The sequence below is a fragment of the Euleptes europaea genome, chromosome 14 (assembly GCF_029931775.1).
Source record: "Euleptes europaea isolate rEulEur1 chromosome 14, rEulEur1.hap1, whole genome shotgun sequence".
In the NCBI taxonomy this organism is placed as follows: Eukaryota; Metazoa; Chordata; class Lepidosauria; order Squamata; family Sphaerodactylidae; genus Euleptes; species Euleptes europaea.
Genome location: NC_079325.1, coordinates 41,847,630 through 41,871,820, shown reverse-complemented (window position 1 = coordinate 41,871,820; position 24,191 = coordinate 41,847,630). Strand labels below are relative to the sequence as shown.

The following is a 24,191-nucleotide window of genomic DNA, read 5'->3' as shown; positions in this document are numbered from 1 at the left end:
CATCATGACTGGCAAACAATGGGAAAGACAGGAGTTTTTTGGCTATGCATAACCCAACTCCCGAGCCCTGTGTATTAAAGAACCCGGTGACACATGCCACAGACAGAGTTGGCAGAACGAATGCCCATGGAAGGAGGTCATTTTTTTAATGCTCCCTTTCTATGGTAGTGTTGGGGGGGGAGTTATGTGCAAAGACTACAGAAGGACATCCAAACATGTAATCCACCAGCTGCAGACAGAAGTGGTATAGTTCATTCTGTCACCCCAGGACTCTACCACCTCACTCTGCGCAATAAGGCCACAGTCCAAAGCAAGAGAATTCTGGACCAGACTGCTTCAGCCTCCAGTTAGGAGGATGACACCTCTGAATGCTCTCCATCACCCCACCTTGCAAAAAGCCCTCCCTGCCAGCAGTAAGCTAGCCTTGAAGCTAAAATGACTGAAACTGAGGTTGTCGTACTTTCATTACATTATGAGAAGACAAGAGTCACTGGAAAAGACAGTCATGCTAGGAAAGGTTGAGGGCAGCAGGAAAAGAGGAAAGCCCAACAAGAGATGGATCGACTCTATAAAGGAAGCCACGGACCTCAGTTTGCAACACCTGAGCACGGCTGTTAACGATCAGACGTTTGGGAGGCCGTTGATTCAGACGGTCGCCATGAGTCGGAAGCGACTTGACCGCACTTTACACACAGCTAGCATACCAGAGGGCATTTTATCACGACGGGGAAGCGTTCAAAGTAGAACAGACAGAATTTCACCATGTCCTTTTGTATAATATGTAGATCGGCATTCTGATGCAACAGCAGCATCAGCGCATAAGAGTCCTCCAGTCTTTTCATACCGCAGACAGTTTACCACGAGCACATTCTCCAGTCCCGGTTCCCTCCCAACAGAAGGTTCAGAGAATGAATATAACAGTTCAGAGCATCATTCCATGGGTGGAGGCAGGGTGGGGAATACATTTAGGTGACCAACTTTAATGGGGTCTCCTTTGTCTAACATATTCTAGTCAGTACAAAAGTATTACTCTCAACAGTATACCCAAACCAGCCCGTCCTCGGGCCAAACCATCATGCATTAATACACAGTGTGAAACAAGCAACTGTTGAGACAACTTAGGCTGTAATCCTGCGCACATTTACCTCGGAGTAAGCGCTGCTGAACAAAGTGGAACTTACTTGTGAGCAAACGTGCACAGGATTGTTCTGGAAGTCAACCTCCTTCACCATCCTTGTGTTAAAACTGAGAATTCCTTTTTTTTTTTTTAAGAGAGTTCAATCGGTTAGTACCTATACAAGAAAGGTTCATATACAATGCTCAGCTATATTTTTCATCTCAGGTGAAAAAAGTTCTGACAGATCATTACTGATCTCAGCAGCATTGGGGGAGGATTCTTGCCCCCCCCAAAACACACACACACACACAAATGTAGTGCCCACATATCCTCCATTCAAGTAATTGTGGAGGTGGAATTATCATCAAACCACTGACAAGTTTGAATAAATACTGTGGTTAGTAACTAAATTATATACACACACAGACATAAATGTCATCTTTTTGAGCTCTCTTGATTTCATTGCCTGGTGCCTGAGAAAGACATTTACCCCTGCCTTTATGCCCAGTGCACAAAACAGCAGGGACTTCTGCACTTTCCTAGGCTTGCTGAGTACTTAGCAAGGGCAGAAAGATACAGATAAATTAACAAGTGTAGCATCAAGATGCCAGAGCGAAAGTTTAGAATGTCAGTTCGTTGCACTTTGCCAGGCTCCCTGAGTACCTAAGCAAGCATAGAAGGAAAGACCTGTCGTACTAAGGCCTAGCAGGTGAAAGAAGATCAGTTTTATTTGGCATTCCTGATGTCAACAGGAAGACAGAATAGAACTAAGGGACTTAGGTCAAGATGCAAAAGTACACACAAAGCTAGCAACAATTAGTTGAATTCAAGGTATGATCCAACACACACACACATCAGGAAAAAAAATACCAAATCAGAATGCTCAGCGCGAAAGGGGTTGATCAAATAATGCCCATAGATGTGATTTAATCTTTTTGCTTTCATGCCAATATCCACATTAAAAAAAACCAAACAAATATATGCAACCTTTCCCTCAATATGATGCAAATCGAACAAATGTTGAAACATGTTGGACGTTCTTTAATGGAATGTTGGGCGCTCTTTTATGGAATAAAGGTCATTTAATTTCCCAATAGATCAAGTAAGTTTTCACAACTTGCTCTGAACCATTTGTCTTAAGAGACAAACCAGAAAAGACACTGTGTGATTCATGAACAGCTAAATGTCAGCTCTGACGGATCCCAATTTGGATTAAGTCTATGGCACAAAGGAAGGAGGTTTTTAATTCTCCCCCATGCTATTTTTCCCCATTCCAAATGACCCCTTTGAGGTAGGATTTGCCCCTACTGGGAAAAACAGACAAGGGGCATCTATGTGATCCCCAGCAGGATAAGTTAAAGTTGGGGCGGAGTGAGGGGGGCGAGTTTGAAGATGAGAGCATGGTGCAGGAAGGGTTAAACAGTCAACACCTCTCCTCAGTGCTGCAGCTCCAACCCTCTTTGGGGATCTCCTGCCCCACTTCTTTTTTAGCAAGTAGACATGCTAAAGATCCATTCACAGAATTTCCAGGATCCTGCTTGGTCTGACCCTTAGCAGAGTCATGTACTACTTTCTTTGTTTCCCCCTGTTGTTAGACTGAGGTCTTGAACAATAAAATCAGAAAACTTAAATAAGACCCATCTCTAAAAACACCTCCCTTTGACTATTCTCTGCAGCCTCCAAAAAACGAGCAACAAAATAAGTACACTGAGGGTCAGACTCCTCTAAGAGGAACTGAACCGTTTGCTCCAAAGTTGCTTGAGAAAATGCGGACCGTTTGTTAAAACATGGTATAATCCATTTTAGCTAGGGTTGCCAGGTCCCTCTTCGCCACCGGTGGGAATTTTTGGGGCGCAGCCTGAGGAGGGCAGGGTTTTGGGAGGGGAGGGACTTCAATGCCATAGAGTTCAATTGCCAAAGCTGCCATTTTCCTCCAGGTGATCTGATCTCTATCAGCTGGAGATCATTAAATTAGCAGGAGATCTCCTGCTACTACCTGGCAGTTGGCAACCCTAATTTTAGCCTACGTTGGTACACGTAAGGACAGTGCAAAAGGATATGTACTAAGGAGTCCACTAACTGAAGAGGGGAGAGACACAGCCCGTCTGGAAAAGGGATCCTTAGCATACAGCCCAGCAAAACCATTGAAAAAGGGCAATTAAATCTTGAGTGCATAAGATTCTACATAACTTTGGACTAACCAGAGAATTCTGATAGGAAGGAAGCTTACCCTTAGATAACAGGCCCAGGGCATGCAGAGATCATGTCCTCCAAGCATCAAAATGAGTGTAGCTCTTATCTCTAGCATAGATCAATTTGGCCACATGTTTGAGTCATGTACTAGTAACCATTACTGAAACGTCCCTTCATTATTAAGCTCATATGACCAAAGATCTCGAGTTTCCAAACATTTGAAATGATTTGATTTGCATAATACTTTGTTTCCTATATTTTGTTGGGATTTTTTGAATGCAGTTTGCTTTATTGACTGGTGTTTTGTTTTTTTCTCAATGCAAACAATTTAAGAAAGCAAAAGGGTTTAAATTATTCTGTGCGCATTCTTGCATCAGCCCTTTGTGTATTTAGTAGAGTTAGTGTTATTACTGCTTCCACAGCTTAACAGTGGAAACAACAAGAATGAGATACACAGCACATCTTTCACAGCTTCTGTCCTCATCAAAATGCAAAAATTTCCCCACAATAAAGGGCTTCTTTCCTTTCCGAATAGAGTTCTATATACCTCTAAGGCTTGTGCACCAGTGCAGGTTGGTTCGTTTGAATATCATCAATGCATTGCTAGATAGCAAAATCATCAGGTAACATTTCAGCTGGAATTGAACGGAATGGGAACCTGTCTGCATGTACTCAAGATAGAGAAATTTCCAGTAAGGCAAATGTTCAAAGCATGAGCACTCAACAGCAATTTCCCATGTAAATACTTCCTTTCCGGACTGTTGAAATTTCAGGTAATGGAGCTGCCAACTGGAAGCCAGTTCATTTATCTTGATTTCTCAAATGCGGGAATCATTGGTGTTTCAATGATGCTGGTCTCATTGCAGACTAGACTGAATTTTAGAGGCGATATTTGTCATCACTGTGTTTTCTAAGTCAAATTTTTATTGTATTGATACTGTAAAAAGCCTTGCACACATGTGCTCTGTAACCAAAATCAAATAATTATTTTGGGACCTGAACCTCTGTATAAACACATCTGCTTAGTTAAATTCAGTATCTGCAGGGGGGAGGGGATGAATAATATTTGAACTAGACCAACCTCTACTGGTGTAAGGATATGCCAGGTAGGAGAGCTGCTCAGAATTACTAAGCAAGCGGAAGGATGGGGGGAGGCCAACATGGCGTGAAAATTTGTGCATTTCTACTATAACAGACAGAACATTTGTAGTGAAAGAGCCTCAGGTTAACGTGGGGTATGTGGGAATCAATTGGTACAAAATAGCCAAAAACCTAACGCATTTTCATCCTGCCCTTCCAACAAGGAGATCGGGGCAATGTGCAGAGTTCACCCCTTCCCCAACCCAGCGAGGTAGGTTAGGCCGAAAGAGAAAATGGCTTGGCAAAGGTCACCCAGTGAACTTCATGGTCAAGTGGGGATTTGAACCCAGATCTCCCTGCTCCTGGTCCAATGCTCTAACAACACTTGGCTGCCAGAAGACCCTAAAATACCGGTAGCCCAACATGTCGAGAGTTAACTGTATTAAGTATTAATAAAATAACATCTACATATTACAAACTCTAAAAATAAAAAGCCAGTTCCTCAACAGTTTCCTCAAGCATCTTTGCACACATTGCTTAGAATGCTAGAAGGCAGGAAGACGCATCTATCCTGCTGAGCAAATTGGCTAGAATAGTGTTGGTAGGTTTGGCCTTGCATCTCTGTTATGGAAGGGCCGTAGCTCAGTGGTAGAGAATCTGCTTGGCTTGCAGAAGGTCCCAGGTTCAATCCCTGGCATCTCCAGTTAAAGGGACTAGGCAAGTAGATGATGTGAAAGACCTCTACCTGAGACCCTAAAGAGCCGCTGCCGGTCTGAGTAGACAATACTGACTTTGATGGACCAAGGGTCTGATTCAGTAGAAGGCAGCTTCATGTATTCATGTGTTCCTAGGTCCCCCTTTGCCATTGGCAGGAGATTGGGGGGGGGGATGTGTGAGTGCACAGCGATTTGCAAGCACACAATTGCCCGCCATTAACAGGCACCTGGCAACTCTAATCTCTGTATGTCAAAGGCCTACGGACTTTAAAAAAAAGAAAACTGAAAAATCAAGGGAAAGTTGAAACAGGCCACTCACTCTGCTGCTGCCTATTTTGCCCATGTGGTGGCAGCAGCAAGTTTGGGAACCACTGCCCTAAATAAACAAAACAGGTTGAGCATCCCTTATCTGAAATGCTTGGAACCAGAAGTATTTTGGCTGTTTTGCGATGCCCACCACATCTCCCCTGTGGCTTCAGCCCTGTAACGGAACAACTGGCCACCATGTATCTGCTGCTTTCTTAACACTTACCTTTTCAAGCAGCAATCGACAGGCACACTGGAAGATACATGTCATGGCATAGCCAAAGATTAGAGGAGAAAACGTATTTTGGAAAGTTTAGCACCATTCGTTCTCTAGTAACGCTGTGATCAGTCCTCACACAAAGTCCACCTTTGTCTCCCCAAAGACTCCCCAATTACATCGAGTAAACGCTGAACTGGACCAGTTGGCTCCTCATGAAGTTCATGCGAGTCTCCTTGAAACAAGAAGATTTTGGCCCCGTCGGCCAACACCCATGACAAAATCCTAGAGGAAAGACTGCAGATTTCTTCCCTTAGAATGCAGGTGGCTGACTTGATCTCTGGAAGTAAGTTTCTATCTCTTCTAGGGTCTTTCCTTTGGTTTCAGGTACGCAAAGTACAGTGAAGAGCACATTGAGAAGGCAGGTAGCAGAGAACAGCCAGAATGTCCCATAAGGAGTCAGGAGAATCTGGAATAGAAAGAGTTGTATGATCTTGGTCCAGTTGTCACTTAGAAGGTAAGCCTGACTGGACTTTGCCACTTGACACTGCAGCTACGGAGCTCAAATTTGCATAAGCACTGCCATATTTTTTTAAACCTAATCTCTATACTTAGAAAACTAGCTCCTCAGGGAGAAGGCTGTGTTCCTGATTTACTAGCTTTCTGTAAGTAGAGCACGGTGCATTTAATCATGTAATCCAGTCCCCCTTTCTCCCTTCATGACCACATTTCCTATGTTTATAGTCGTTATAAATATGTCTGTCACCAAATCCTAACTTTAGTCAATTAAATATAGGCTATTAAATCTAAATACGTTAGCAAAATGATAAGTTCTAAAACTATGCATTGGTTTTCTACAGTGCACATACATATCATGCCATGTTGGAAGAGGAATTCCATCTTCTTTCTCACATGGGAGGGAACGCCTCTTCAGAGATGCTTGCCGACTCCAGATTTTAATAGCACTTATTAAAAATTGCTTTTAAAATGTAAAAATCTGCTGCCTGATTGGGGTCAATTCATGTGGCATCTTCAATTAGGCAGCAGATTTTTACATTTTTAAAGAGATTTTTAATAAAAGCGCTTATAAAATCTGTAGTCATCTCTGAAAATACTTTCCCTCCCATGTGAAAAAGACGATGGAATGCCCCTTCCAACATTTTCCCCCAATAGTTAAACCACAGAGATACAACACTTCCTTACCATGAAGTCATGGAATTCTTTGGTTATTAGAAACGCCATGAGCCAGTTAGTTAAAACGCAGGCACCGCTGGCTGCTCCTCGTGCTCGGAGGGGGAATATTTCAGACATTATCAGCCATGGGATGGGGCCCCAGCCCAGGGCAAAACCTGCAGGTCACAGAAAAACAACCCAGTCAACCCAGTGAAGAATCCCTGGATGAGCTTATTGGGTATTCAGTGTGGTTGGCTGTGAACCGATCAGCTGACTTCGCAACCATGCTTGGGTGCTTTCATCATCTACTTTTGAGGCAAACAAGACTTCCATGCTCTACTGCCAAGAGAATCTAAGATGAGTAGCTCATTAATTCAACTTCAAAGATGCTGAAGGAAGAATCGTCAACCCTAGTCCTTTTTTCGTAGTAAATAACAGTAGAATTCAGTGTTCATACAGCACTTTAAAAGGTTCAAACACTTCAGATAGACAGAGTCTTCTAATAATCTTTACAACAATATCTTAAGCTAAGTCAACATTATTATCTCCCAACCTGCCAAAGCAATTTTTTTTTTTATTCGATTTTTATACTGCCCTCAATCCCCGGCCAAGGCCGGGCTCAGGGCGGTTAATATCATCCATATTAATACAATAAAACAATAAAACCACCCTTGTAGGACAGGTGACATAGAAACTATTGAACATGTATTGTTCAGCTGTCCATTTTATCATGGGGCTCGTATTAGACTTATTGATCCCCTGATCAGTGGATTCCAAGATAAGTTGGCTGAGTTCCTGTCTAAGAAGCTTCTGATGGGGGAGATTCCTCATCTTTCGCTCCCCACTGCTAAATTCTGCACCATTGCAATTAAAATACGCAAAAATAGGGTAGGAAAAAACGGTTAAACACTTTTATATTTTTAGTAATCTTAAATTGGCAAGCCACTTTTGTGTCATGCACTAATTTTGTATATCTTATTAATACCAATTTTTTTTCTCAATTTCTGTAATTTGTAACAGTTTTTACTGTTTTATCAAGTTGGACAATATGATAAGCTAACTTCTGGCTGGTCAAATAGACCGTATTAATAAACTTGACTTGACAATAAAACCACAATGACATGGATCAATAAACAATTTAAACAACCCCATTTCATCAGTTATACATTAAAATAAAATATCAAACATATAAACAGATTAGAACAGATGGCACTCGACATTGGCGTGGAGACCCCTGCAGAGTTAAAGAACAGTTTGGGCCCTCCCATTTTAGATGAGACAACATGAGGAAAAGTAGGGGGTTTGGAGGCAAGCACCGATTACATAACCGTAGCTGCCCTAAACTGTAGGCCTGGAGGAATATTTCTGTTTTACATGCCCTACGGAATTCCCTAAGGCACCACAGGGCCCTGGTCTCACTGGAAAGGTATTACATAGCGGCTAAGACACAGATGCATAAATTGGGAAGTCTCTTGTACCACTGCAGAATGAAGTTATGAGGCTCTTAATGTTCCTCCAAAGATAAATAAATACATTCTCTGTACATAAAAAGCTACCATGTCAGGGAGAAGTACTCCACTCCCTGACACGCATGAGTGGAACTGGCTTTCTATGAAAGAGCATTCAAACTGGACCTCGCTGTCATGAATTCACGAGGTCGCCCTGGCAACACCATCCTCTTGCAACTTCAGCCACGCCTTCCCATCTGCAGAAATAATATTACTGGCCTACCTTACAGGGCCCTTGTAAGGATAACTTTTGCAAGGCTTGCTTGCAAGGTTGAGGTAATGTGTTGATCACATGGGTACTTTCCCATGACTGCGACAACGAGGAGAGGAGATAAACAAAGGACTGTATATCTTAACATCTAAAGGATACAGGAGCCCAAACAAATGGCTCAATACCACTGCAAGGCCCACACTGACCCGTGATGAAGAGACCCAGACTCAACACTGCCAGCCACGAGAGGTTGTACTCTTCTTCCATGAGTCCGGCACCCGGTGGGTTGATGAAGGTGGAGTTTCCGAGACTTGGGGCTGTTATCTTAAAATAGATCCCGAACACTGCTGCGCTGATGGCCATGATGACCCCTGGAAACACAAGAGAGCTTCTAGTCGTACATCTTGGGAACCATGTGGTCCAACCCTATCTCACTCTGGTGTCTTTTGCCTAGAAGGTCAAGGTGAGCTTAGAGAAGCCAGCCTGAGCTTTGAGGTCAGTCATTGGTACCCAGCAATGCGAGATGGCATGAACAGAACTGAGGTTGGCGGGCACACAGGACAGGGACTTTTCAACAATGGCCCTGGAATTTTCTGTTCAAGGATGTCAGCTCACTTCCTCACTCCTGGCTTTTTGAAGAATGGTTAAAACTTTTATTCTGGAGGATTTTTATGGCCTTTTCCCCTGACTCAGTGTAGCTTTAAATCTGGACGGTTGCCTTCATTTTATTGCTGATGCCTGACTGCTATTGAAAAGCCAGTGTTGTGTAGTTGTTAGGAGCATCAGACTAGGGTTTGGGAGACCCGGGTTTGAATCACCCCTCTGCCATGGAAGCTTGCTGGGTGACATGGGGCCAGTCATTCTCTCTCAGCACCTACCTCACAAGCTTGTTTTGAGGATAAAATGGAGGAGAGGGGAATGACTTCAGCTCCTTTAGGTCGCCATGGTGGAGAAAGGTGGGGTATAAATGAAGTAAATCAATAATATCAATATCAAAACCTTTATTGGCATAAAATAAATAAATAAATACATATTAGGATAAAAGGAGGTTTTGAAACTTGAGTAAAACTCTTCCTTAAAATCATGCACATGGATTAAAATAGTTTTAAAAAGTTTAAAAATAAGTCCCTGGAAGTTGGCAACTCCTGCAGTAACCTGAGAGAGACTATCACTTAGGAGAAATCTGACTTGCTCCTTATCGGTGCCGCCAAGGCAATTTTTCAGGAGGGGTTCAATAATCTGTTCTCGAAAGGGTGAGCCATGCTCACAATGTAGCAAAATGTGGGCCAAAATCAATAATAAATATAGCTGAAGATAGGCGGCAGATAAAAGGTTGGTCGACGAGTGGGCAGGGAAGGTGAAGGTATGGTGGTTGCCAGGAGGAGGGCAAGAAGAAATACTGTGGGAAAGGGGGTTCAGGGAAAAATGAGGGAAGGAGGGAAGGCTGAAGACAAGGGGGCATATAAAGGTAGATGGCCTGGCTGGTGGAAAGCAGAGAAGAAAGCAGGAAAAGGGAAGAGGCTATGGGGGCTTTCAGGGAAGAGAAAGAGGAAATAGTGGGAGGAAGAAGAGTTGGTTTTTATATGCCGACTTTCTCTACCACTTAAGGACGACTCAAACCGGCTTACAATCACCTTTCCTTCCCCTCCCCACAACAGACAGCCTGTGAGGTAGGTGGGGCTGAGAGAGCTGTGACTCGCCCAAGGTCACCCAGCTGGCTTCCTGTGTAGGAGTGGGGAAACCAGTTCACCAGATTAGCTTCCGCCGCTCATGTGGAGGAGTGGGGAATCAAACCCGGTTCTCCAGATCAGACTCCACCGCTCCAAACCACCGCTTTTAACCACTACACCATGCTGGTGGGAGGGGAAAATGAGATGCACCTTGTAAGTCCTTGTGGGTCCTCCACTTGTTATATTCTATTCTGTTCCCTTTGCTCAGAGATTTTAGATTTCAGATTTTCCTGCAAACTTGGGACCTTTTCTCAGGTTTACAGAAAAATCCGTCTTGTCTGTTCATGGCAGGGTATAATGCCACAGAGTCCACCCTGCAAAGCAGCCGTTTTCTTCAGGGGTACTGGTCTCCACTGTCTGGAGGATCAGTTGTAATTCTGGGAGATCTCCAGGCCCCACCTGGAGGTTGGCAAGCCTACTCACTGCTCCCATAATGACCCAGGGATCCCCCCCTTTACACTGGGCAGGTTGCTCCTTTGCAGTACCTGATACAATGAGAAGGATTTTCCTTCCCATTCTGTCGATGCAGAGAGCAGCCACGGCCGTGAAAAAGAGTTGGGTCGACCCCACAATGACAGATGCAGCACTGGCGTTCTGGAAGCATAAGGAACCAAAAAAAAGAAGACAATTATTCCAAGTGTTTCGAGGCACATCACATCTAGTTTGATCCTCAGTTGCTTCGTAAAGGTGAGGGAGGAAGGGACAGACAAAATATCTGCTGGGAACAAGTTTCGCATAAGACAACCACAGGTGGACAGACCAAGGGCCCATTGAGTCCAGCATCTTGTTTTCCCAGAGTGGCCAGCAAGACGTTTCCTTGATTCCCACGAGCAGGATTCTTCCCCGTTGTAGCTCCCAAGCACCTGACATTCACAGATACACTGCTTCGGAACATGGATGTTCCATTTAAGCATCATGGACTTATGACACACATTACCATATGGTGATGCATACTGAGCTATGATCTAGAGCAGGAGTGTCAAACATAAAGCACGGGGGGCGGATCTGGCCCCCTGAGAGCTGATATCTGGCCCGCGAGCCAGCCGAGGCAGTACCCACCCCCCACTCTCATATCTGGGCTGGCGAGGCATGGCCCGGCCCAACCAAGTGACGTTTATGTCATATCCGGCCCTCGTAACAATTGAGTTTGACACCCCTGATCTAAAGGCATTGGGCCATGTCCACACAAAGACACCCCCCCCAATGATGACCCAAGACATTCTCAACATTTCTTCTCTTGAGGCAGGTTAGATTGAGAGCATGACACTAGTTAAGGCCATCCAAGAGGGGACTTGAACCTAGGGCTCTCTAGCCCAATAAACCGCATTACCCTACTGTGTTGATTCCTGAGGCCTCTGCTATACCTAAAACCCAGTATTTTGAATAAGGAACTACTCAGAATCTTTCTTCGCAGTTAAAGCCAGAATCATGTCAATAAGCATTCTGACAGTTTTCGTTAGGATCGTTAGGATCAGCCCCTGCACTGTGCTTTTCACTGGCAGCAGAGGGAAGGAGGCTGCGTTAAGACTCTCTGAGGAAATAAAAAATAAACTGCCGTCTGCTGACCTTGAAGTTGGCCGCCTCAAAGATCGTTTCCGCATAAAACATGATGGCATTGATCCCCGACACTTGTTGGAAGAACATCAAGGTGACTCCAATTAGGAACGGCTTGTAGATGGCTGGATTCTTGAGCTCTGCTATACCCAGTTTCTGCTACAGAGAGAAACACAAGGAGAAGAAGAGTTGGTTTTTATATGCCAACTTTCTCTACCACTTAAGGAAGACTCAAACCGGAACAATCACCTTCCCTTCCCCTCCCCACAACAGACGCTCTGTGAGGTAGGTGAGGCTGAGAGAGCTGTGACTAGCCCAAGGTCACCCAGCAGGCTTCATGTGTAGGAGTGGGGGGGGGGGATTCAGTTCACCAGATTAGCCTCCGCCGTTCATGTGGAGGAGTGGGGAATCAAACCCAGTTCTCCGGATCAGAGTCCACCGCTCCAAACCACTGCTCTTAACCACTACACCCCACTGGCTCTCCAAGGAAAGCTAACAATGGTGAGGGAAGAAGGAAAGCTAACAACGACAGTCATTTCAGAGATGAGAAGGGAAAAGAACCAAGAGCAGGATCCTGAAACCTAGAAAAGGGCTTTAGAAAGGGGAAGAAGAGAGGCCCATCAATGGCTATTAATGACAATGGCTTAGGTGGAACCTCCACATTCAGAGGCAGTGTACTTCTGAATGATAGTTACTGGAAGGGGGGCTGCAGGGGAGGGTGGTTTCTCACTCTATGCAACAGGATGCTGGACATGACAGATCCTGGTTCTGAGCCAGCAGGGCTCTTCTTACGTTCTACAGAGACCAAGGGAAATACCAGGAGGTTCTCTCCTGGGTTGGCAACTGGAGAGGAAGGGATACGTGGCACCCCTCAGGGACAAGATCTGGCCAGTGGCCTCTAGTTGTTGGCCACATTGTTTTGGGTAAAGCGGCATCTCTCAGACTGAAACTGCGACAGGCTGTTCTCTGCCCTGCCAAGTCTAAATCTGGGTCAGCTGTCAGGACAGGGAGGGGCCGTGGCTTAGTGGTAGAGCATCTGCTTGGCATGCAGAAGGTCCCAGGTTCAATCCCTGGCATCTCCAGTTAAAGGGACTAGGCAAGTAGGTGATGTGAAAGACCCCTGCCTGTGACCCTGGAGAGCCGCTGCCAGTCTGTGTAGACAATACTGACTTTGATGGACCAAGGGTCTGATTCAGTAGAAGGCAGCTTCATGTGTTCATGTGACTGGGCTTTCTGTTTCCTGTTGGAACCCCTGCCATCCTCTCCTGCGTTCAGCCTGTGAGCGCAGCCCTCGCGTACCTGCTCGCCAGTGTTTGCTTCAATCTCGCTGCATTCCCACTCGTGGTCCACCAGGGGTCCCCGCAGAAACTGCAGAGCAGCGATAGCTTCCGAGCGCTTGTTCTGATGCAGCAAGAAACGAGGCGTCTCGGGCATGAAAGCCATGATCCCCAGCAGGAAGCAGGGTGGAATGGAGCCCAGGACTGCCAGCCAATGCCACTCGAGCCCCGTGCCTGAGAGGGAAGCATTAAAAGATCAGGAGCTTTTAGGCTTGATCTACTGGCAACGTCCGGTTCCGTGGGGGCAGCTGCTGATTACCTGTGCTCCCTGGGGAATAGCATTTCCATGCCTTTGTCATGTGGCATTTGGCCAAATGTACGCTGCATTGGGCCCATTGGCAAGCCAAATTCCAGAGCTACACATGAAGCATGCGGCCCATAGATCAGAATCCCTTGCATTGTGGTACAAATACATTTACACTTATGTATTGGATAAAATTTCATCAGGAGCCAGTAAATAGCTCCCCCCCGCCGCATGTTTAATCAATAGGGTTGCCAACCTCCAGGTATTAGCTGCAGATCTGCTATTAAAACTGATCTCCAGCTGACAGAGATCAGTTCACCTGGAGAAAATGGCCGCTTGGGCAATTGGACTCTATGGCATTGAAGTTCCTCCTCAAACCCCACCCTTTTCAGGCTCCGCCTCCAAAACTTCCCGCCGGTGGCGAAGAGGGACCTGGCAACCCTATTAATCAAGTGACTCAGGCAATGTAAAAATGTTATTACCCTTGTTTATAGCGGATCTCAAGTTTAGCCATTTTAAAATCTGTGCTTTCAAGAATGAGTTACATTTACTCTCAGGACTCTTGCAGCTCCCCCCACCCAAGAGAGTATTGGATTAATATGAGTAATCATGCCCACCAACTGAACCTGTGTGAGTTCACATTTCTCCCACTCTGAAAAGCTTTTACAAGACTTGGGGTACAGAGCTTTAGATAGAGGATGCTTAAAACTCCAGCAGTGCAACATTGTGGAATTCGTCAGCCGTGGGAGAACTGAAGAGAAGGTACTTCGTATCTCGCAAGAGGAGGACCTGCCAAACTTGCAGGGGGAGGAATTGAGCACCCCTTTGCTCAATTTCCCCTCCCTATTGGCTGCTTCCCCACCACACACACTTTGCTCCCCATCTTCATGCTTACTCACTCTTCTCCCCCACCACTGACTTTTTTGTTTCATAGCGCAGTAGATGTCCACTGAAATCTCAGGAGACTGTCTCATGATATTTCAACAGTCCTGTTGCCTAGACAATCCAAAAAGGCCTGAGGCATCATGGCACAAAAGGTTTTGTGTTTATTTTCTTTCTTCCCCGCCCCTCCATTTTTGCCCCTACCCCCCGCCCCCCAGTCTGCAGAAGCAACTCCCTAGTCCTTATGTAGCCCTACTGTGTCGGGAATCAGGTCTGGAATAAGCCATTAGATATTCTTCCCTACATAATGCTCCCAGATACAGGTTTGAAAGTGAACCTTGATACCTGCTCTCCATTGAGTGATGATGGCAAAATTGGTCTCTTGCTCCATGATCTGGATAAATACATTTACTCATACGGAATCTTCGATTGCCCTGGTAGCTTATGCTATGAATTTGGCCACTCAATCACTGTTCCTTGCCATGGAGGCAATTTATATATAATTATTACAGTGGAGTACACCCAAATGCAGTTTGATCTGAATATAGTCAGTGACATTACAGGTTGAGTATCCCTCATCCAGAGTGCTTGGGACCAGAAGAGGTCAGTATTTTGGATCTTTCCGCATATTGGAATATTTTGGAATTTTTGCATATACATAATGAGATATCTTGGGAATGGGACCCAAATCTATTTGTTTTATATACACTTTAGGCACAAAGCCTGAATGTAACTTTAAACAATATTTTTAATAATTTTGTGTACGTTGAACCATCAGAAAGCAAAGGTGTAACTATCTCACCAGAATGCCTGTTATCAGCTGTTAAACAAGAGCAACAACAAACAAATTAACAACAGCAGGCTTTCAGTCTCCGCATACGATGCAGTGTACACTGTATGTTGTTTTTTTTAGGCAAGAGGAAACAATGAAAGTAGGCAGCATGGATCTGCTTGCAAGCCAGCTCAAAGGGTCCGGTTTTTGGATCAGTCCGGATATGGGATGTCCGGACAAGGGATACGCTACCTGTACCCATCCTGGAGTCCACAGCCTCATACTATCAAGGCTAGGCCTATGGCGCATTGTCACAATCTTTGGTGCCAGACAAAAAAAAGAAGAGCATGTGTGTGTGCATGTGGCCAGCCACCAACCCTCACCCTGCGTGGATGCAGAATGAACATGAGCTCAAACACGCAACGTGGTTCACGATACCTGCCACATAAGCTGCCAGGATGCCCATCACCACCATCAGCTGAACGCAGGAGCCCAGCATGCCTCGAACCTTGGAGTGGGCCACTTCAGAAATATATATCTAGGGAGAGGCAAGCAAGAAGAGGGTTATGCCCAGTGAGACAAAGGAATTGCATGCTGCTGCCATCCTCTTAGAATCATAGAGTTGGAAGGGACCACCAGGGTCATCTATTCCAATCCCCTGCATAATGCAGGAAATTTACAACTACCTTCCCACCCCCACCCTCAGTAACCCCTACTCCATGCCCAGAAGATGGCCAAGATGCCCTCCCTCTCATCATCTGCTTAAGGTCATAGAATCAGCATTGCTGACAGATGGCCATCTAACCTCTTCTTAAAAACCTTCAGGGAAGGAGAGCTTAACCACTTCCCGAGGAAGCCTGTTCCACTGAGGAACCGCTCTGTTAGAAAATTATTCCTAATGTCTAGACGGAAACTCTTTTGATTTAATTTCTGGTCCGACCTTCTTGGGCAGCCCCTCAAGTACTTGAACATGGTTATCCTATCCCCTCTCAGTCTTCTCCTCTCCAGGCTAAACATACCCAGCTCCTTCAACCTTTCCTCACAGGACTTGGTCTCCAGACCCCTCACCATCTTTGTTGTCCTCCTCTGGACACGTTCCAGCTTGTCTACATCTTTCTTAAATTGTGGTGGCCAAAACTGAATGGCAGCTTTGGCAATGGGACTCCATGGCATTGAAGTCCCTCCCCTCCCCAAACCCCGCCCTCCTCAGGCTCCGCCTCAAAAACCTCCCACTGGTAGCAAAGAGGGACCTGGCAGCCCTAACCCTTAGCTGAAGAAACGGGGGGGGGGGGGAACTGAACCTTGGCCCTTACACTTCTAAAAACCATGCTCATCCACTAAGCTGCAATCCACCTAGCTCTGTGATTCACCCACCTAGCTCTCATGCAGAGAAAAGTCTTTGTAAACATCTGCTACTGGAGACCTTTCAACTGAAGATACCACGGATTGAATCTGGGACATTTTATTCGCTAAGCATGTGCTCTGGCCCCAAGCCCTGGCTCCTATTAATTGTTTGGAGAGGCAGAAAGCAAAATTCTCTCTTTTCCCCTCCCTATAGAACCGAAGTTCACCATTTCAGTAGCAGACGTCTATTTTTATCCAGTGTGGCTGCGTGAAAGAACAAGTGTGCATTTTCTCTTACCGGAACCACTAAGGACGTGACGCCACTGGCCAAGCCGTTCAGGAGTCGGCCGACGTAAAGCATCCAGATGCTCTGGGCAGCAATTATTATCGTGAAGCCAATAACGTACGGGAGTGCACAAAGCATCAGGCTCAGCTTCCTGCCGACTTTATCTACCACGTAACCTCCCAGGATTCCGCCAGCTGCAGCGCCCAGAGTTACTATAGACTGCAAAACACACAGACACAAGGTTAAAACAGGAGTGAAAACACCGCATCAGACTCCCAGGAGGCAGCTGTTTTGCAATTGGCGATCCATTTTTTGATTGTAAGCTCCTTGGGAGCAGGGATCTGACTTTGTTGACTCTGGACTGCCACGTACACGGAGTGCTCTATATAAATTTTCAGTTCTTCAAAAGACTAGTCTGGCATAGTGGTTAGAGCGTCGAATGAGAATCTGGGAGATTCAGGTTCCAATCCTTACTCGCTATGACAGTCACTGGGTAATGTTTGGCCAGCCGCACTCTCTTGGCCTGACCTTCCTCACAGGGTTGTTGTAGCAATAAAAGGGAGGACAGGGAACTGTGTATACCGTCTTAAGCTCCTCAGAGAAAGGGCAAGAAACAAATGTACTAGATAGGGTTGTTGTTGTTTTCATAACAACAACAGGCAGTAGGACTGGAGGAAACCGAACTCTGAACATCCAGAAGAGGCCAACTTTGGCTCATTTGCTTGGTGGTAGTGCCGTCAAGTCACAGCCAACTTATAGTGACCCTGCAAGAGACAAACAGAGGTGGCTTGCAATTGCCTACCTCTGTGTAGTGACCCTGGACTTCCTTGGCGTCTCTTTCTTTGCAAAATTGCTGTCCCCTGAACTTCCTTCAAAGATGTCCTCAAAATCCACAAATCCTGCTGCACGACCCCTCAGCTCTCCTCTCCTTCTGCGCCTGATTTAAATGGGATGCTAATGAAGCAAAATGGGTCGCTGTGGACAGACAGCACCCGTTACCCAAGCAAAGCAGCCACGTGTGCTTCACTAGCACCCCAGCACAACCCTTGCCCAGGCTTCAAACCTCTAGTACAAGAAATAAGAATAGCAGAAGAATCTCGGGTGTCAGTAGCTGCCTGCTTACCCCAGAGAAGAGTATTGTCAGCAGCACAGATCCCCAGGATCCAACTGATAGTCATTTGGACACAGCTTTTGTTTTTTCTTTGCGCGAAAAATGCCAATCTCTGGCCGGGAAAGGTTCTAGGCTTGCACCCACCAAGATGTATTTTCTGCCGGCCCCTGATCAACCGGTTCCTTTTGCTCTTCTGGTGGAGACTTACCCCAAACCAAGATGCTTGGTTGTCATCTAGCCTTAAATCTGGGTTGTTGCTTTTCTTCAGGGCTGGAATAGCTGGAGAGCTGTAACCGAGGACAAACCCGAAACTTAGCGGTCCCAACACAGCAGCAAACGTGGCCAGGTAGAGATTCCGGTTCTGGACTCTGCTGCAAGAGAAGCAGGAGTGAGCCAAAGAGAAGAGGGCTCTCCGCTGACTGTAAAAGCTAAGCAGAACACTCAGGACGGAGCCAGTGTTCAGAGTGTGAAACTGGGGAATCCTAGGTTCAGATCCCCACAAAGGTTACCAGGTAACTTCGGGCCAGGTAACTTTGGGTTTACATTTTAGATCTTGTTTACATTTACATTTTAGATTCCCCTCCCCTCTGAAACTCCTCAGAGGCTGAAAACACGAAATACACACATTTACTTTATTTATTCAAGCCATTTACTAGCTTCTTCACTGCCTCTTATGACAAAATAATATAAACAGTAAAACAATACTTACATACGAAGGATCCACAGATCCATTTGGAATGTGTGCTAAAAACAGAACATTGAAGCCCCACCAAAAATCTGTGACCTGGCAACATCTGAGATTTTTCAGACACCTCTAAGTGTCTTTTTACCTCCCAAAATTTTTAAAAATGTAAGACTGGATCTCAGGAAAGTTAACTTTAAGGATTGCCAGCTCCGGGTTGGGAAATACCTGAAGATTTTGGGGGTGGAGCCTGAGGAGGGTGCGGTTTGGAGGGGAGGGACTTCCATAGAGTCCAATTTGCAAAGCGGCCATTTTCTCCAGGGGAACTGATCTCTATCGCCTGGAGATCAGTGGTAATAGTGGGAGATCTCCAGCCACCACTTGGAGGTTAGCAACCCTATTAATTTTGCACCAAATACCGAAACTGTCCTCTCCCCACGCTGACTTATGGCAACCCTGAGGTTTTCAAGGCAAACGATGGACAGAGGTGGTTTGCTGATGCCTGTCTCTGTGCAGCAATCCTAGACATCCTTGGTGGCCTCCCATCGAAGTACCAACTAGGGCTGACCCTGCTGCTTAATTTCCGAGATTCTGATGAGCTCAGGCTAGCCTGGGCTTTCCAGGTCAGGGCAATAATTAAATGCCATTGTAACCGACTCATGGCAACCCCTGATGGGTTTTTCAAGGCAACAAATGAGCAGAGGTGGTGTGTCATTGCCTTCCTCTGCATAGCAACCCCAATCTTCCTTGGTGGTATCCCATCCAAGTACTGGCAGTGTTTGCGCTCTGACAAAGCTCAGGTTTGTCTGGGCTATTCAGGCTGCTTGTTTTCTTTTTTAATTATATTTTATTTTTATATAATGGGATACCGAAAAAAGAAAGAAGCGCTTAAGGATGCTTGTTTTCATTGCAAGGGGCTAAAACAGTTCTGGAATATTTGCTGATTAAAAGCCATTTCAGTTAAACATTTAGAATAAACCCTCTTAGTGCGATTGGATTATTCACCCCTGATTGTTAAACTAGTGATTCAGAGCCTGGTAAACATAGGCTTTAGATCATCTGACCTCAGTAGCAATGAGCAAACTGCTGATCTAGCTTGATGTCAGAGGAGTAGCGAGGGCAGTCGGCAACAAAGCCTTAGATAACCTTGCATATCTTAATCCCTTTTCAGTTACACGGTTTGCAATGTCCAATCTCCCCAGCAGACCTGGCTTAGCTAGAATGACTGCGATTGGCTCACGTCCCAGAAACAATTCTAGAAAAACCTCCAGACAAAGACAACATTCAACAATAGCCATACAGATTAGTTTTGGATTACACACATTAACAGATCACTTCAGGATACAATGGTTCCATATTAACATACCATATCCTCATTAGCACATTATCTTGATACTTACAGGACAATACTTTTGCAGAACAATACTCAGCTCAAACCCAACCCCTTTCTGACTATATATTACTCTTTCTACACCCTTGACACTGAGAGACACTGTCCTTCAGTGTTACTACTCTGAAGATGCCTGCCACAGTTGCTGGCGAAACGTCAGGAAAGAAAATTCCAAGACCACGGTTACACAGCCCGGATAACCTACAAGAACCAATGAACTCTGACCGTGAAAGCCTTCGACAATAATTCTAGCAAAATTGGCATTTTAAAATTAAAAACAAAAAGTAAGGGGGGGGGGTAACACAGAGAAAGCCGGACACGGTGAAGACCCAATTATTTTCACAAGATTTTAGTCTATTTACTGTCTCAGGATTTCACACACACACAGAGAGAGGAACGCTGGTGCCAACTACTTATGAATATTGCCACAACTGTCTGTAAACAGAGGTGGAGAAACTGACAGAGCCTCAGGAACTGGCCCACGGGAGTCTGAAAGGTTTTTGCCCACACTAAGCTGTTAGTCATTAAAGTGCCTAAACACTCCTGTTCTTTCTTTGGGAACAGAATAACATGGCTGCGTGGCAAGCCCTTCTGGAATTTGTCCCAGGTCCATGAAAAGCACAGACCAAGGGTAGGTAAAGGGCTACAGGGAGGGACTTGAATCTGCAAATAGCAGGCCTGCTGATCAAAATGAGGGAATGCACACTTTCCTGCTTTGCTAAGATTATGCAGGCCTCCTTCTGAAAATAAATTATGCTCTCTCCAGCTCAGAAATTCCTAGCCTGTGTGCCAGGGCACGGTATTGTACAAAAAGTAATTAACTGAAGTTAGCAGGGAGCCAAAAGTATCCACCTAAAGAGGAGCCTGCCTTGCTGTATCTCTGCATGAGTCACTGCTCTATCCTTATCACATTCCAATCTGCCTCTGCTAGAGTGTTACTCCCACCAGTGGGGGAATATTACTTAAGACAGGCACATGGAAACCAGAAGTCTCTAATGCATTTACCACTAAACCATACGGCTCTGTGAAGAACGATCCGTCTCTTCACTGACCATTCTGTACATGCACCGGTCCTCTGACTGAACAGAAGTCAGAAGTTCATTTATTCCAAATCTTGGTGAAAACCTTGTATCCAAGCCAATGATCACTCAATGTTGTCTTTTAAGAAGGTTATTTAAAATCTAGTTACTCTTGAACAGATTAAGTAAACCAGAATCACAACTATACAGAAAACACTAGCATAACTTTGATTATAAATTTTAAAAGCATACAAGCCATCGTTTTTCCTACCTAACCTGCATTTAAAGATAAAGGCAATTTCTAAAATTCTTGCCAAACCTTTTCAGGAAAAGGTAAGATAGTCTCACTGCAACCCAGATTTTAGAAATTCGGGGGGGGGGGGTTAGGGTATAGCTTTCATGAGCCCCATGGGACCGAGTGGTAAGCTGCAGTACTACAGTCAAAGCTCTGCTCATTATCTGTTTGATCCTGACAGAAGTCGGTTTCAGGTAGCCAGATCAAGGTTGACTCAGCCTTCCATCCTTCTGAGGTCTGTAAAATGAGTACCCAGCTTGCAGGGGGTAAACAGTTGACAACTGGTGAAGACAATGGCAAACCACTCCGTAAACACGGTCTGCCTAGTAAACGTTGTGATGTGACGTCACCCCATGGGTCAGTAACGACCTGGTGCTTGCACAGAGGACTACTCTTACCTTTACCTTTAGGGTGTAACTGTCTAATAGAGATACAATTGCATGAGCTTCAGATGACTTTCTTAAACCATTTAACTTGTTTTCTCTAAAGGCGTGGTGAGCATTCTAAAGAGTAACTGTTGCAAACTTTGTTCTGGGATTTATTCTGGACGTAAAGCCACTGATTCATAAATTATCTGTCACAAGGCGGAAGCTGCAAGTTGGCTGGAACGGTGGAAAAAAAAACATTTTTGCAGATATACACAAGAATCTAAAAGCAAACTCTCAGCGAGTTTAAAAACAGTGGTTTAAAACTAAAAACGGCAACAAGAGGCTGGCAATTCTGCATCCTCAACCATCCACCAAGCAGCCCACTCTCAGAGGACCCTTTCCCTCACTTTCCTGCATGAGCCTGCTATAGGCAGTTACCTAGTTCTAACTGGGAGATGCCCAGATCAGTGACTTACACAGAGACACACAGTTTAGGTTTCTTTGGAGGCGCACAACTACAATTAAAACCTTCACAGCTGTTTTCTGAATTAAAACTGGAGGCACTTCTCAGCTATCAGACGTCCGGCTTCAAACGTTTGCTTATCCCACCTGATGCCTAAAAAGGCAATGTGAAATTTTGCTTGCCGAGAACCACCGGGAATGCGTAATCCTCTTTAAAATAAAACCACCCACATATGCACCAGTGGAAAATCCATCCTGCTTCCAGAAGCTCAGGTGGAAATACCTCAGATAAATATCCAGCGCAGAGGCTTCAAGGATCCCTTCAGCCCCATGCCTGGCGCCCAAGAGAGGGCTGGATTCCTCGGAAGGCATCTTTTGAGTTGTCAGGAAAGGAGTGTTGCAGCACTGCACAGGCTGTTGTCAACGGGGCCGCCAGAACTTGAGCCCTGAGTCATTAAAAAGGAAAAAAAGAAGAAGGAAGAGCTAGGAAACGGCTCCGGGCAGAAGTGAAAGCAAGTCTTGTGACCTCAGAAGATTTAAGCTTTGCCACGTTTTTCTTGACTTCTCCTCTCTGCATCACAAGGGTCTCGTGTGCCTCAATCAGTGCCAGAGGCAAAACTGAGTTCATGCATAGGGTTGCCAACCTCCAGGTACTAGCTGGAGCGCTCCTGCTATTATAACTGATCTCCAGCCAACAGAGGTCAGTTCACCTGAAGAAAATGGCCCTGAATAATTTTCCTGTGCAGCAGCTTGTCCCACAATAGATTCTCTATCAACTTTTCAAAAGAGAACTCTATAGCTGCAGTGTGGAAAACTGCAGGTTGTAAGATACATGGTACCTTAATGTTCATGCACATGAATGAGCGGTAGGGCCAAGACACTTCTAGCTCCATTCAGAGACTTAACTTCTTGAGACTGAGATGTATCGGTCCTCCAGCACACACACCAAAGCACAAACATTTTCAAGCATCCCCAAAACCTCCACCAAATGCAAAATGGGAACAAATTAGGTAGAGTGATTTACCAGAGAATGGGATCAGAAATTAGGGATTATTGATTTACTCTGCATAATCTGCCTGGAGTCCCTTTGAGAAAGACAGACTATAAATAGCACAAATAAATGAATAAATAAATCCTGGGATTTATGTATCCCCCCCATAGGGTTGCCAGGTCCTCCACCGCCGGGAGGTTTTTTTGGGGTGGAGCCTGAGGAGGGCAGGAGTAGGAGAGGGGAGGGACTTCAATGCCATAGAGTCCAATTGCCAAAGCGGCCATTTTCTCCAGGTGAACTGATCTCTACCGGCTAGAGATCAGTTGTAACAGCAGGAGATCTCCACCCCATACCTGGAGGTTGGCAACCCTAATTCCCCATCCTATCCTAAAGCTGCAGATTAGAACTTTTTCATCTTGCACAACCACATATTCCCTCCCCCCATTTTTTGTTTTAACACCCAACCTGATTATTTAACTGAAAAACATGATCAGTTCTTTGTAGGCTTGCCAACAACCGGCAGGGGGGGAAATCCTGCCCCTTTAACAGAAGCTCAGTGCGGTGCTATGTATCAGGAAATGTTATTTTGCCTCCATGCCATTAAAAACTTCAACTGCCCATTTCTACCCATTAAGCCTCTGTTAAAGCAGCAGGGCATTTCTCCTCCAGGGTATTAGCAACTCTATTTCTTTGTGACCTTCTAGTTGGTCCCAATAAATGTGTTACTCTGCAGCTATCCTCTTTAAAGGGTGTGTGTATTAAATTAATTCTTTATCTAAACCTCCCCAGGCAGCTAGGTAGGCAAAGTGTTTAAAAAGCAGTGTGGAAGCAGTCGTCACATGGGACTCTTCCCTGGCAGCAAATTTAAAATGGAGAGGGGGAAATTGTGCTGCTCTTTCTGTGCCATATCATGAGACAACAGACACAGCCTGGTTACAGAGAAGCCCTTCCAAGCCTTGCTGATTTCTGTGAGAGAGCTGCAAGTATGCAAATAGAAGAATTGGTTTTTATATGCCAATTTTCTCTACCTTTTAAGGAGAATCTAACGTTTACAATGTCCTTCCCTTTCCTTCCCCACAACAGACACCCTGTGACGTAGGTGGGGCTGAGAGAGCTCTAAGAGAACTGTGACTAGCCCAAGGTCACCCAGCAGGCTTTATGTGTAGGAGTGGGGGAACCAACCTGGTTCACCAGATTAGAGTC

At 45.3% G+C, this 24,191-nt stretch overlaps 1 protein-coding gene across 1 annotated transcript; it reads right to left on the bottom strand.

The window, feature by feature from the left end:
- Positions 1 to 5,910: 5,910 nt before the first annotated feature.
- Positions 5,911 to 22,369, bottom strand: SLC2A8 (solute carrier family 2 member 8). The gene is made up of 11 exons (XM_056860741.1): positions 22,281 to 22,369; positions 17,990 to 18,152; positions 16,683 to 16,889; positions 15,479 to 15,578; positions 13,105 to 13,316; positions 12,762 to 12,764; positions 11,818 to 11,964; positions 10,737 to 10,845; positions 8,728 to 8,892; positions 6,833 to 6,978; positions 5,911 to 6,098 (listed from the first exon to the last, which is right to left on the bottom strand). The coding sequence occupies exons 1-11, from the start codon at positions 22,367 to 22,369 to the stop codon at positions 5,943 to 5,945; spliced, it is 1,497 nt and encodes a 498-aa protein (XP_056716719.1). The 3' UTR covers positions 5,911 to 5,942.
- Between the last annotated feature and the right edge of the window lie 1,822 nt (positions 22,370 to 24,191).